The sequence below is a fragment of the Hippopotamus amphibius genome, chromosome 8 (genome assembly GCF_030028045.1).
Source record: "Hippopotamus amphibius kiboko isolate mHipAmp2 chromosome 8, mHipAmp2.hap2, whole genome shotgun sequence".
In the NCBI taxonomy this organism is placed as follows: domain Eukaryota; kingdom Metazoa; phylum Chordata; class Mammalia; order Artiodactyla; family Hippopotamidae; genus Hippopotamus; species Hippopotamus amphibius.
The window spans coordinates 35,038,580-35,051,379 of NC_080193.1; the positions used below are offsets into that span (position 1 = coordinate 35,038,580).

Consider the following 12,800-nt stretch of genomic DNA (forward strand, 5'->3'; position numbering starts at 1 on the left):
TTTTCCATGGTAGGCATTCCCTGCTGCAGATTTCTTCCCTCCTGTCCCTCAGTCTGTCTCCCCACAGCCAACAATGTTTCTCACCCTGAACCAGTTCTCCAGTTCCCACGTTCCAGCTCCTGGACCCCCTAAACAGCTGTGAACCCACATGTCAGTCCAGGATATGCAGAACCTTGGTGCGGACCCTCCATGTGTGTCTCACTCTTTCCCATCTGCCACAGATTGGCCATTTCACCCTCTTTGAACAGTCCCAAATGCCACCCTTCTGACCCAATCAAATTCCCCATTGGAGAGGGGGTTTCCCCATCAGATAAGGGGGGTTTCCCCGAATTTGGCAATCACTCCTCTGTTTCAGCTCCCCTCGCCCCAGGGTATAGGACATGTCCCTTTCCTTTCTTCTCCTGCTCTTTCTCCTTTTTTTCTCTCCCCTCTGTCCTACCCAGTTATGTCGGGATCTTTGCAGTCCTTTCTAGTATCCAAGGTCTTCTGCTGGTGTTCAGCCATTTTTCTGTGGGAATTATTGCATCTTTTGATGTATTCCTGATGCATCTGTGGAGAGAGATGCACTCCACATCCTTCTACTTCACCCCTATCTTTTTCCCCTGCTTATCTTTTGCTCTGTAAGACAAGTTCAAGAATTTCTATTAGTATCGGCTTCTGTGAACTCTATGGGGCACAGTTGCATGATCACCCAGATTTATTTGTAAGTGGGGGAAAAAAGGAGACAGAAGAGTGAGCAATTTGCCTTTTAAATAGGGGGTGAACTGCTTACAAATAGAAGCATACGTATAGTTGCTTGTGTGTGCGTAACCTATGCCTGGAAAGATAAATAAGAATCCGGCAACTTGGGTTACCTCTAGGAAAGGGAAGCTGGTGGCTTAAGGACAGGGGTAAGGGGGAAACTTTTTACTTTTTGAATTTGGAACCATATGACTATATTGTCTATATTCCAAACATATATATGTGTGTGTGTTATAAATATATGTATGTATATATATATGTGTGTGTATATATATATGTGTATGTATATATATATGTATATATATAAATTTAGAATTCTCTTGGCATAATTCATTAATGACTTAATTCTCCAAATATTTTGGAGGTCCCACCATGTGCCAGGCAGTGTGCAAGGTGATGAGTATACAGTGGTGAACAAGCCAAACTTCACTGGTCTAGGAAGACAGACATCAAAGAGGTAAAGCCATTGGTCTAGACTCACACACTGCAAAAAATGCATTGAAAGGAGAGAACCCGGGGCTGGGAGAGAGGATGATGGGGTGGGACCTGAGCTAGGTAGGGAAGCCAGGAAAAGCCCCTCTAAGGAAGAGATCCTTAGGCTGAGTAGGACCTAGTTTCTGGCTCTTTATTGCTGCAGCTATATCTATCCCAGAGCTTGCAGGCTTGAAACAATAACCATTTTATTCTATTTTATGAATTTTGGGGTCATTCAGGCAGGACCTGACTGGGCAGTTAAAGCAGTCCCAGACCCACCCAGGTTCAAAGGGCGGGCACACGGTCCCCACCTCCCCACTCTCCATGGGAGGAGTGTCAAAGAACCTTCAGCCAGCTTTAACTCACCATATCAGGCAAAGGGGTTGTGTGGGGGAGTACAATAGAGTGGGAGGCAGGGCTGGGGGAGAAGGTGGAGAGGGTTTCATGCAAGGAAATTCACCGCTCCCCTGTGTATCAGCTTCCATGCTTCTTGACACACCCATTTCATTGCATTAGTTTGGCAGAGGCTGGGATACCCTTGTATTCTGCTCATTGAAAATGCTAAGTGAAATATATACATGAATTCATTAAATAATTGATGATCTAGAACATCTGGAATTGTAGGACGTCAGTTCAGTGATTCTCAAACTTTAATGTGTCCATGAACCTCTGGGGGTGGGGGAGTGGGGGCGGTGTCTTATTTAAATGCAGATTCTGATTCAGAAGGTCCAAGGTGGTTTGAAATTCTGTATTTCTAATAAGCTTCTGTGCTACAGTTTACACTTTTGAGTGGTGAGTGCTTAGAAATCATTGTGTGTCAGGACGCTTTCAGCTGAAAGAGATCATGGGATTTGGGTACCAAACAATCAGAGATGAGATGACTTCATCCAGGTGGAGTCTCCTTCCAGGCTTCCTGCTCTCCTATCCTCACCACCTTCACCTTCACCTTAACACCAGGGCTCCTCATGGCCACTGCGGATTGCTGGACTTCCAAGGAATCACTTCTGGATACTACACTGTCCAGAAAGAGAAAGATACTGTATCTATGTATGTCTCTTTCTTAGAAAAAAGGAAGCCTTTTTCCAAGGTCCCCTGGAAGCCTTCCGCTAATGTCTCTGTGGCCGTAATTGAGTTATAAACTCAATCATAAATCAATCATGGGTAAGAGGATCAGGAATTCCATGATTGGCACAGACTAATCAGAATCTAAGTGGTGTCTAGGGAACTGGGGATTAGGGAGAAACCTTAGCAAAGCTATGGTTCTGTTTTTAAGAAAGTGGAAGCAGAAGACCAACAATGAACACTACACAATAATATGCAATTTGGTTAATTGACTATAACAGAGACCTACACGTTATATCTATATACATATCTATCTATCTATCTTTACATATAAAATAGGGAATTTGGCAAATTTATTTAAAAACTTAAGAGAAAATCAGAGAATTCCCTGGCAGTCCAGTGGTTAGGGGACTCTGCGCTTTCACTGCTGAGGGCATAGGTTCGATCTCCAGTGGGAGAACTAAAATTCCACAAGCTGTGCAGCAAAAAAACAGAAAAGAAAAGAAAAAAGAAGAAAAGAAGAGAAAGAAAAAAGAAAGAAAAACTTAAGGGAAAATAAAAAAAATGTTACTATCACTATGAACAAAGAACTGTGCCAAGGGCTGTGGGAGATGCAAAGATATGGCACAGTCTCCTCCTCCTAAGAATTCTGCAGCTTCAAACACACACATAGTCATGGGTTTGGCATATAAAAAGTGCCCCAAAGATGACAGAACAAAGTGAATGGGAGCCGAGAGGAAGGAAACAGTCCTTCTGGTCTGGAGGGTTAAGGAACAGGTAGAGGATACAATATCTCTAGTGATAGCCTTGAAAGATGGTGAGATTTTTAATCAGGGATGATGGGAGGTAGAAGGGAGGGATTGGAGAATGGGAAGATGGGAAAAATGAGCATTCCTGGGCAGGGGATGGGGCACAAAATCGCATGCAATACAAGTTACATGGGTGTGGGAAAGGCAGGTATCCTTACTGGATTCCTAGGATAATCTCTTATCAACCTGAAGCCATAAATAACATCAAGCAAGTGCCAAGTCAGACAAGGAGGGAGCAAGACAAGGACAGCTCCTAGAAGAGAAGCTTGAGTCATCTGTGTAAGGAAAAACATCCATGGGTGAGCATGGTGGAGTAAACAGGCCAGGAGGTCTGGGGAGCTGGCCCAGTTTCATGGTTTATAATCCCTAAATAGCAATATGTATCAGGACAGAAACAGTTTCTTCAATGACTACATTGCAACAACAACAAAAAGAACAAAAAGAGAATCTGTTGATGAAAAGAGACCTAAAGGACAGTAATTCAAGCTGTCAAACTAAAAAAACATTTTATGATGTTTATGAGACAATTGAGTACCCGATATTTGAAGATGTTAAGAAATTATTGTAAGGTTTTAGGTACTGATTGTGGCCATATATATATATTTAAATATTTATTTGCTTATTTATTTATTTATGGCTGCATCAGGATTTAAGTTGTGGCATGCAAGATCTTTCTTTGCAGCACGCAGGCTGCTCTCTAGTTGTGGCTCACAGGCTCAGTAGTTGCGGCACTCTGGCTTAGTTGTCCCTTGGCATGTGGGATCTTGGTTCGCCCGACCAGGGATCGAACGCATGTCTCCTGCCTTGGAAGGCAAATTCTTAACAGCTAGACCGTCAGGGAAGCCCCCGATTGTGATTATATTTTTAAAAGGACTCCTATCTTTTGGAGGTATATTCTGAAATAATAATGGTTGATATGATGTCTGGAATTTCCTTCAAAATAATGCAGGGAGTAGAGGAAAGGCACAGATGAAACAAGACTGGCCATGATTTGATAATTACTGCGGGCTGTTATTGAAGGTTCATCATGCTATTCTGCCTGCCTTTGTATATGTTTGAAATTTATCACAATGGAAAGTATAAAATGAACTGTATTACAGTAGGATGTCTAGGACTGAATATCCCTCAGGGAAGCCCCACCCACTGAACTTGGTAAGCCCCGCCCCAGGTCCCGCCCCGTTCAGCCCCTCCCCTTTTAGCGCCGCTCTCACGCCCTTTGCTCTCAGGGTATCCAATTTATGGTGTCTCCCAACTTCCTCATCTCCGCTCGGAAATTCGTTGGCCTCACGCCCTATAAGTCGCTCTTTCAGTTCTTCCCCAGGCCCCGAGACTGCTCCCCGTCCCCAGAACTGACCCACGGCCTTCAGACCTCCAGCCGCGGCCGCCCGAGTCCCCCCCCACGTCCCAAGGGAGTTTGGTCGCGTCCTGACGCGACCCCGGGAGTGCGTCCGCGTCGTCATGGCGACGCTCGGGGTAGGTGGAGGCGCCCGCGGATTCCCGCCCGGAAACCCGCTCCGGGGTGAGCGGCCTGGGACCTGGGGCCGTGGAGGCAGCCTGAACCGCGCGGATGTCCTGCTGCAAGTCAGCTTGGGCCGGAGGCGGAGGAGACCTCGGGCCTAAGGGGTTAAATGAGGATGGGGGTGGAGCAATGGGGTGGAGCGTGGGTCTGGGGTCGACCGTGGTCCCCGTCGGGGGATGCAGTAGGGGCGTTGAGGACAGCAGGCATTTGTCAAGGGTGAGAGGGTCTGCCTCGTAGATCTTGGGGAGACGAAACCGAGGGTGCCTGGCGTTGTGGGGAGGTGGGGGGAAGGGAGACAGTTCACCTTGTGCTGTGAGTGACCTGGGATAGGAGCTTGGGTGACAATGGTTTAGCTATTATGCCTTCCTGAAGCACAGAAAGGGAATTTGAGGGGCGGGGGCTGGAGAGTGAATCTGGGTAAGCGTTGAGGGGGTGGAGGGGAAGGAAGAGGGCGGTGAATCTTCAGCTGTGCTGGTGAGAGGGGATGGGCCATGAGGGGAAGGGAGAAGCTTCTTTCAGAAAGTGATTATTAAGCACCTCTTCAGTGTGGTCAGTGTATTTTGTTTGATGCTGCACTCTTTGTGGAATCTAAAGCTATGAGCCTTCTCAAAAAAATAAAAAAAGATGCACCTAAAGATCCACACATGATTTTACGTTCAATTTCAGGGGCTTCACAGGGCAGCCCCCAAGTTTAGAAGCTTAGCTGTGGAAGACATAAAGATGCGTGGGATTTGTGAAGTGCCATTAGCAATATATTATTAACGCCAAATGAGTAGTAGAGGCAGCACATACTAAAGAATGTTGGTTAAAGGATGTTGGGATCAGTGTGGACTTTATGAAGGCAAGTCTGGCAAAGGGTGTGGCGTGAACTGGGACCCTGCGTCCTAGGACAGAGCTCCTAGGAAAGTGCCCAGCGGTGGTGGAGGAGGTCCATGGCTCTCCACCTCCTCTCCCCAGAGAGGGGCCCAAGAAGGTGACTCATAAATGTCAGTGTCTCCCAATGTTAAAGGGTTTCATGGTCACAGCCATCCAAGAAACAGTTTGGAGAAATCTCCCTTTTTAACTGCTGACTTCAACGTTTTCCAAACTTCATCCACTGTGAGAGCCTTGGGAAGCATCAGGGCTACACTTTGGGAAAAGCTCTTGAGGAGAATTAAGGGCCACGGAAGGGTTTCGAGCAGTGGCACGCCATTGGGTTCAGTGTGTGATGCAAGAAGAACGGGACAGTGTGTGTGGGAACACAGCAGCAGGAGAGAGAGGAGAGGCCGGGAGGCCCTGAGCCACAGTAAACTACACAGTGACAAGCGGGACATTTGTCAAGGGTTGAGGGGGAAAAAAGTGTGTAGTTTCATGTGGATGATTATACTGCTACAGTTTTCTTCCCAGGGAATGACCTTTGGCTCTAGAGAGAAGGCTCCATTTTTCATGATAAAATGGCAGCAGTGAAAACCCCCAGCAGAGAAGTGAGGAATGCTGAAGAACTGTTCCACGATGTATCGCCCCTCCTCTTAAGGAGCCTAGTGGAGGAACCCAAGAAACCAAAAGAAGTACCTAATCACCTCCTAGAATCAAGTAAGTGGTTAGGAAACAGATTTGCTTTACAACTCACATCTTCCCAGAGGATCCAGAGTCCAGAAAGCATAATGGAATTTTGGATGCTGATTTATCTGTGTTGTTTTACAGGCTCATAATCGTTTTCATCATTAAGAACAATGGTTCTATTTAGATCCATCTGCTTAACTGGTAGACGTTTGTGGTGGAAATTAGTCTCCAAGTTCTGTTGCTTCCACTTCCTCAAATATCTTTCCTCTCTGTCCCCACTTCATCCTCAGCAGTTCCCCAGGACCATTATAGTCCTGCCTCTCCTCCCTGGCCACACTCTCCTCCCATCCACCCTTCACATCCCCGGCATTGTCCTTCCTAGAATCCAGGCTGGCTCCTGCCCCTTCCTGTTTGAATGCTCTCAGGGGATCCCCTTGTGTACAGAATAAAGTTGCAGTTCCTTTGCTTAGCATTTGGCCCCCTTTGCCTTGATCTGAACCTACCCACCCAGTGCCCCTCCCATCCCCCAGCTCTGGCCACACCTGTTACTCCTGCTCCTTCAAGACCACTTGCATTTTACACCTTCTTGCCTTTTCCCAAGCACATCCCTTAGCCTGAAAAGCCTGGTAAATCCTATAGCTGTTACACAGAAGGCAAATCATTTTGCCTACATTCTTCTCACTGAATCCCTCATATCATCACGATACTGTCTGTTTCCATTTTACTGTTGGAGAAGCCCAGGTGGCCCAGCTAAGCAGGGAGGTGGTGTTCAGCTGTTGCATCCCAGTGTCCAGCTCCCTACGTCCCTCCCTCTAGCTTGCTTTCCGCCCGTCATTCAAGGCCCATCGCAAATGCTGGATATGCAGCATTTACTGTGGCTCTCTTGTCACCGAAGAACACACTGAGTGCAAGTTAGTATACTTGACTATTTCTGGGCATTAACAGAAAAATACCCATTTTACGTCATTTTGTGGCCCTAAAAACAAAATCTTCAGCATTAAAAAAATTACCAAGGGACTTCTCTGGTGATCCAGTGGGTGAGACTCCGTGCTCCCAATGCACGGGGCCTGGGTTCGATCCCTGGTCAGGAAACTAGATCCCGCGTGCCACAACTAAAACCTGGTGCAGCCAAAATAAATATAAATAAATAAATTTTAAAAAATTACCAAGTAATGTTCATTTCAATACTTAAAAATTTACCAAAAAACTTACAGAGGTCATAGTCCCCCTGAGATACCATCCTTACCCCAGTCCAGCCCATTAGTTTGGCCCAAAGCTGATGACAGGGACCACTCACCGGGGAGGAGCAAAAACACCAAATGTTTCACAGTCACTTTAGATGGGTAGGAAATCACGGTGGGTGAAGGATGGGGTCAGGGTGTCTGTGACTTACAAGATTTGAGTATAGCCAAAGCGGAAAGATTGTCATTTGTAAGAAACTGGACAGTGCATTCATATTGAAGGAGACAGTTTACTGGGCGGAATCAGGCCTGGGCTTGATTTTTACAAAATGGAAAGAATGGAGGATTATAAACAAATGCCTGGCGTGAAGCACGGAAGGCACGGAAACTATTGTGTCCCAGTGTCTTCTCCACACATCTCAGCTTCTGCCACATGAAAAGCTGGGACAAGTTTTGTAGACCTGGACACTTCTGTGAGTTCAGCTGTCCTAACCTTGTTCTCAAAACGGGGAAAGAAAAGACCCTCACCTGACAAGAGCAGTTTGAGACTTTACCATCCAAAGCGATAATTATTCAGAGTCTTAGGATTACTCTGTTTATCACACCGTAATTCAGAGGAAATCAAATAATGACAGTTAAATACATAGTAATAAAATTAAACACTTGGTGTTTGGATTCTTTGAAGTGGATATTCATTACATAATAAGCAATCGCAGTGTTATACAGAGAAAACACAGGGCATGTGCTCTTTACAAGCTTGTTTTATTATGAAGACTTGTACAAAGTGTGTACAGAGCAAGTTACTTTAATAGATAATAAGCAATAATTATGAATTTGTATTGTGATGATAGTATCTCCCAAGTGATGTGTAAAAATAGAGAGAGGGAGAAGCAGTCCAGTTCACGTGGGACGGTCATGAATCTTGTTGACAGCTGTCTCCTCTGTCTGAAACTTCCATATGCTTAAAATACCCTGAATGAAAGGGAGCCCATGTTGATGGGATCTTCTTTCATTTAACATATTTTTTATGTCTCATCTCATGGTATACTTATTTGCATTGTTTTTATAGAGGTTTATGCAAATCTTCTGAATAATAAGGTCATACAGGCAAAACCTGGCATTTTGCATTTTGGAGGCTATCAAGTAGAAAAACAGCATCATCAGATACTGGTAGGTACTTTTTTTTTTAATTTTTAAAAAAATTTCATTGAAGTATAGTTGATTTACAACGTTGTGTTAGTTTCTGGTATACAGCAAAGTGATTCTGTTATACGTATATATACACATTCTTTTTCATATTCTTTTCCATTATGGTTTATTACAGGATATTGAATATAGTTCTCTTGTGCTCTACAGTAGGACCTTGTTGTTTATCCATCCTGTATATAATAGTTTGCCTCTGCTAACCCCAAGCTCCCAATCCATCCCTTCCCCACCCCTGGGTAGGCACTGTTTAAGTAGGATAGTTAATCATAATAATGAAATGACATGAATGTTCTGCATTTATATTACTCATTTATCTAAAGAGCAGCATAATTAGCAGAAGTGCAGATGCAAATTGGACCAGAAAGGTAGTTCCAGGATGAGAAATTTTAAAGTTGCATCAATGTCCTTTCCTCCCCTTGCAAAGGCTCTTCCCAACACTCTTTCCAAACTAGTGCCGTTGCTGAGTGACCCTTAGGGGCCAGGAACTGTGCTTTGTGTCTCATGTGATTCAGTTTAGTCCTTACACTAGCTTTGTGGAGGTTGCATTATGACTCTGTTTGTAGAGATGAGGAAAGCGTGATTCTAGATTAAATACGAGGGCGAGTCAAAAATTATCCCCACCCCAGTTATATTAAAACTTCTATAAATTCTGCAGCCAGAGTGCGGATAATTTTTCACTCACCCTCGTACAATACTTGCCTCAAGAACATAGTGATGGAGACATAGTGACTCTTAGGCTGCCTCCCTCCCAACCAGTGTGCTCCTGCTCCACGTCCACCACCAGGGAAAGGGGTGTCCCTCTCTTAGGAGAGCCCAGCAAAGGTTCCGTTTCATCTGCTGTGGTCAGATGCCCACGCCTAAATCAGTCATTGTGGCCAGAGAGACTCCAGCCAGGTCTGAGATGGCAGCTCCACTGAAAGGGCTCCAGAAAGGACAGGTGAAAGGATGTGCTGCGGAGTGGCTGAAGCTGTGGGGATAGCAGTCCACTGCAGAGCCACACCGAGGTCCCGGGCTTCCTGGGTCCCCTTCCCTGACTGGGATGTCCAGAGTGGGGAGGGCTTGGGGTGACTATGCACTCCTAAACCCCCCACTAAAAGGGAGCTAAACATTTAAACCAGCTCCGCAACCTCAGTAACCCCACCATGATCTCCCAGAGGCACACGGAGCAGGACGTTAGAACGACTTCAACCGGCCGTGGAGCTGAGCTAGACCGTCCTGTGGGCACGTGCTGGAGTGGGGCCGATAGAGGTGGCGTCTCTCACTTGCGCCCTGAGACTGGCTTTGTGTGTGAGTCCCTGTCTGCCAAAAGAGTCTCTGCATTTAGGTGTAGTGCGTTCTTAGAAGTCATGTCCTTTTTTAAAAAAATTATGCATTTATTTATTTTTATTTTCACATAGCATCTTTTCAAAAAATTTTTTAACTTAATTTTTTATTCTATATTAGAGTATAGTTGATTTACAATGTGTTAGTTTCCGGTGTACAGCAAAGTGATTCAATTATACATACATGTATCCATTCTTTTTCAGATTCTTTTCTTATATAGTTTATTACAGAGTATTGAGAAGAGTTCCCTGTGCTATACAGTAGGTCCTTGTTGAATGTCTGTTTTATATATAGTAGTATGTATATGTTAATCCCAAACTCATTTACCTCTCCCACCTGAAACCGTGTCTTCAGGTGGATCATTGTAAGACAGAATTCCCACTGTTGTGTTAGACTCGTGCTCAGAGTGAGGAGAGTTGCTGGAGGAAACTGACAAATGGTAAAGCCATCAGGAAGTGAGGTCAGGTTCTATTGGGCAGACGCCAGCCAACAGAGAATGCAGCTTCCGTGAGTCCTTACACATGGAAGAGGGTGGAGAGAGAAGGGATCAGGAGAGGAAGCTATTAGGTGCCAAGTGCTTCCTCTCAGGAAAAGGGTCAGGATTTAAAACTGTGATTAGGAACTTTACCCCTCAATCTGTAAGGAAACACTTCTTAGAACACAGCATCAAAGACCAAGGTTAATCATTCATTTTGGAACTTGCTTTTCCTGGTTACTAGGTTTGCTATGTAGATGATGGTAGGTGGATCTAAAATAATTATTGTTCTTAATTATTCATTGTTTGCAGTGAGTGAACGATTCACTACCCATTCCCAACCCCTCACTCTCCTCATTCCTTTACCCACCCCACGCCCACCCTGGGCAACCACTGATCCACCTTCTATTGGTATAGATTTGCCTATTCTGGACATTTCACATGAATAGAATCTCACAACATGTGGTCTTTTGCAACTGTCTTCTTTCATTCAGCATGTTTTCCAGGCTTGTTGAACTTGTGGCATGAATCAGTACTTCATTCCTTTTTATGGCCAAATAATATTCCATTGTATAGATAGATCACATTTTGTTTTGTTTTTTTTTTAATTTTTAAAAAAATGTTTATTGAAATGCAGTCGATTTACAATGCTGTGTTAGTTTCAGATGTACAGCAAAGTGATTCAAATATATATAAATACACACACACACATGTATATTTTTCTTTCTTCTTTTACATTCTCTTCTACTATAGGTTATTACAAGATACTGAATATATTTCCCTGTGCTGTATGGTAGGGTCCTTGTTGTTTAGTGGTGTGCATCTTTTAATCCCAAACTTCTAATTTATCTCTCCCCCACCTTTCCCCTTTGGTAACCATGAGTTTGTTTTCTGTCTGAATCTGTTTCTGTTTTGTAAATAAATTCATTTGTATCATATTTTAGATTCCACATATAAGTGATATCATATGATATTTGCCTTTCTTTTTCTGACTTATTTCATTTAGTATGATAATCTCTAGGTCCATCCATGTTGCTGCAAATGACATTATTTCATTCTTATTTTGGGGAGCAGGGGTGTGTTGGGTCTACGTTGCTGCTTGTGGGTTTTCTCTAGTTGTGGCAAGCAGGGGCTACTTTTCATTGCAGTGCGCAGGCTTCTCAGTGCAGTGGCTTCTCTTGTTGTGGCACGGGCTCTAGGTGCATGGGCTTCAGTAGCTGTGGCGTGTGGGCCCTAGAGCATGTGGGCTTCAGTAGTTGTGGCTCGTGGGCTCAGTAGTTGTGGTGCACAGGCTTAGTTGCTCCATGGCATGTGAGATCTCCCCAGACCAGGAACTGAACCCGTGTCTCCTGCATTGGCAGACGGATTCTTAACCACTGCGCCACCAGGGAAGTCCTATTTCATTCTTTTTTATGACTGAGCAATATTCCATCGTAGATATGTACCATATCTTCTTTATTCATTCCTCTGTTGATGGACATTTAGTTGCTTCCATGTCTTGGCTATTGTAAATAGTGCTGGTATGAACACTGGGGTTTGTGTATCTTTTCGAATTATGGCTTTCTCTGGATATAAGCCCAGGAATGGGATATGGTAGCTTTATTTTTAGTTTTTTAAGGAAACTTCATACTGTTCACATTTTATCTATTCACCAGTTGATGGACATTTGGATTTTGCGTTTGAGGCTTTTAGAAGTAATGTCATCGTGGACATTCATGTCCGTATTTTTGTGTGGATATATTTTCAATTCTCTTGTATATATATTAAGAAGTGGAATTGGGTTGTGTGGTATTTTCAGTTTTCTGTGGCTGCCATAACAAATAACCACAAATTTAGGGGCTTAGAAAACCAGACACTTATTGTGGAGACCAGAGTCCAAAATCAAGGTGTCAGCTGGGCCTTGCTCTTTCCACAGGCTCTTAGAAGGAATCTTTCCTTGCCTCTTCTGGGTCGTGGTGGCTCTAGGTATTCTTTGTCTTGAGGCTTCATGACCCTAAACCTTGGCCTCCATCTTCTTGTGGCTTCTCCTCTGACTCCCTTTGTCTTCTCTTCTGTCTCTAAAAGGACACTTGTCATTGGACCTAGGGTCCATCCGGGTAATCCAGGACAATCTCACCTCAAGGTCCTCAACTTAATAGCATCTGCAATCACTCTCTTCCCAAATAAGGTCATATTCACAGGTTCCAGTTATTGGAGTGTGGCTGTATCTTTTTTAGTTAACCATTCAACTCACTGTTGTTCTATTTGCATTTCCTTAATGACTAATGATGTTGAGCATCTTTTCATGAGCTTAATGGTCACATTGCACCAAAGGCTTGTAGAGGAGAAGCCATTTGGGGTAGCCCAAGAGCAAAGTGAGAAGTGGGGAGCAGACACTCAGGGAATAGAGGGAGACACAGAGAGAGGCTTGAGGGGCAAGCAGGTGGCATATTTGGAGACCAGCGTGCAGTCTGCTTTACCTGGATCAT

General features: G+C 44.3%; 1 protein-coding gene across 1 annotated transcript in view; it reads left to right on the plus strand.

The window, feature by feature from the left end:
• The first annotated feature begins 4,560 nt into the window (after positions 1 to 4,560).
• CFAP221 (cilia and flagella associated protein 221) overlaps positions 4,561 to 12,800 on the plus strand; it is a 79,997-nt gene continuing 71,757 nt past the window's right edge. The window contains exons 1-3 of the mRNA XM_057746146.1: positions 4,561 to 4,605; positions 5,980 to 6,177; positions 8,398 to 8,498. Of these exons, the coding sequence (XP_057602129.1) occupies positions 6,039 to 6,177; positions 8,398 to 8,498 (240 nt within the window). The 5' untranslated portion in view covers positions 4,561 to 4,605; positions 5,980 to 6,038. The remainder of the gene's footprint in view (positions 4,606 to 5,979; positions 6,178 to 8,397; positions 8,499 to 12,800) is intronic.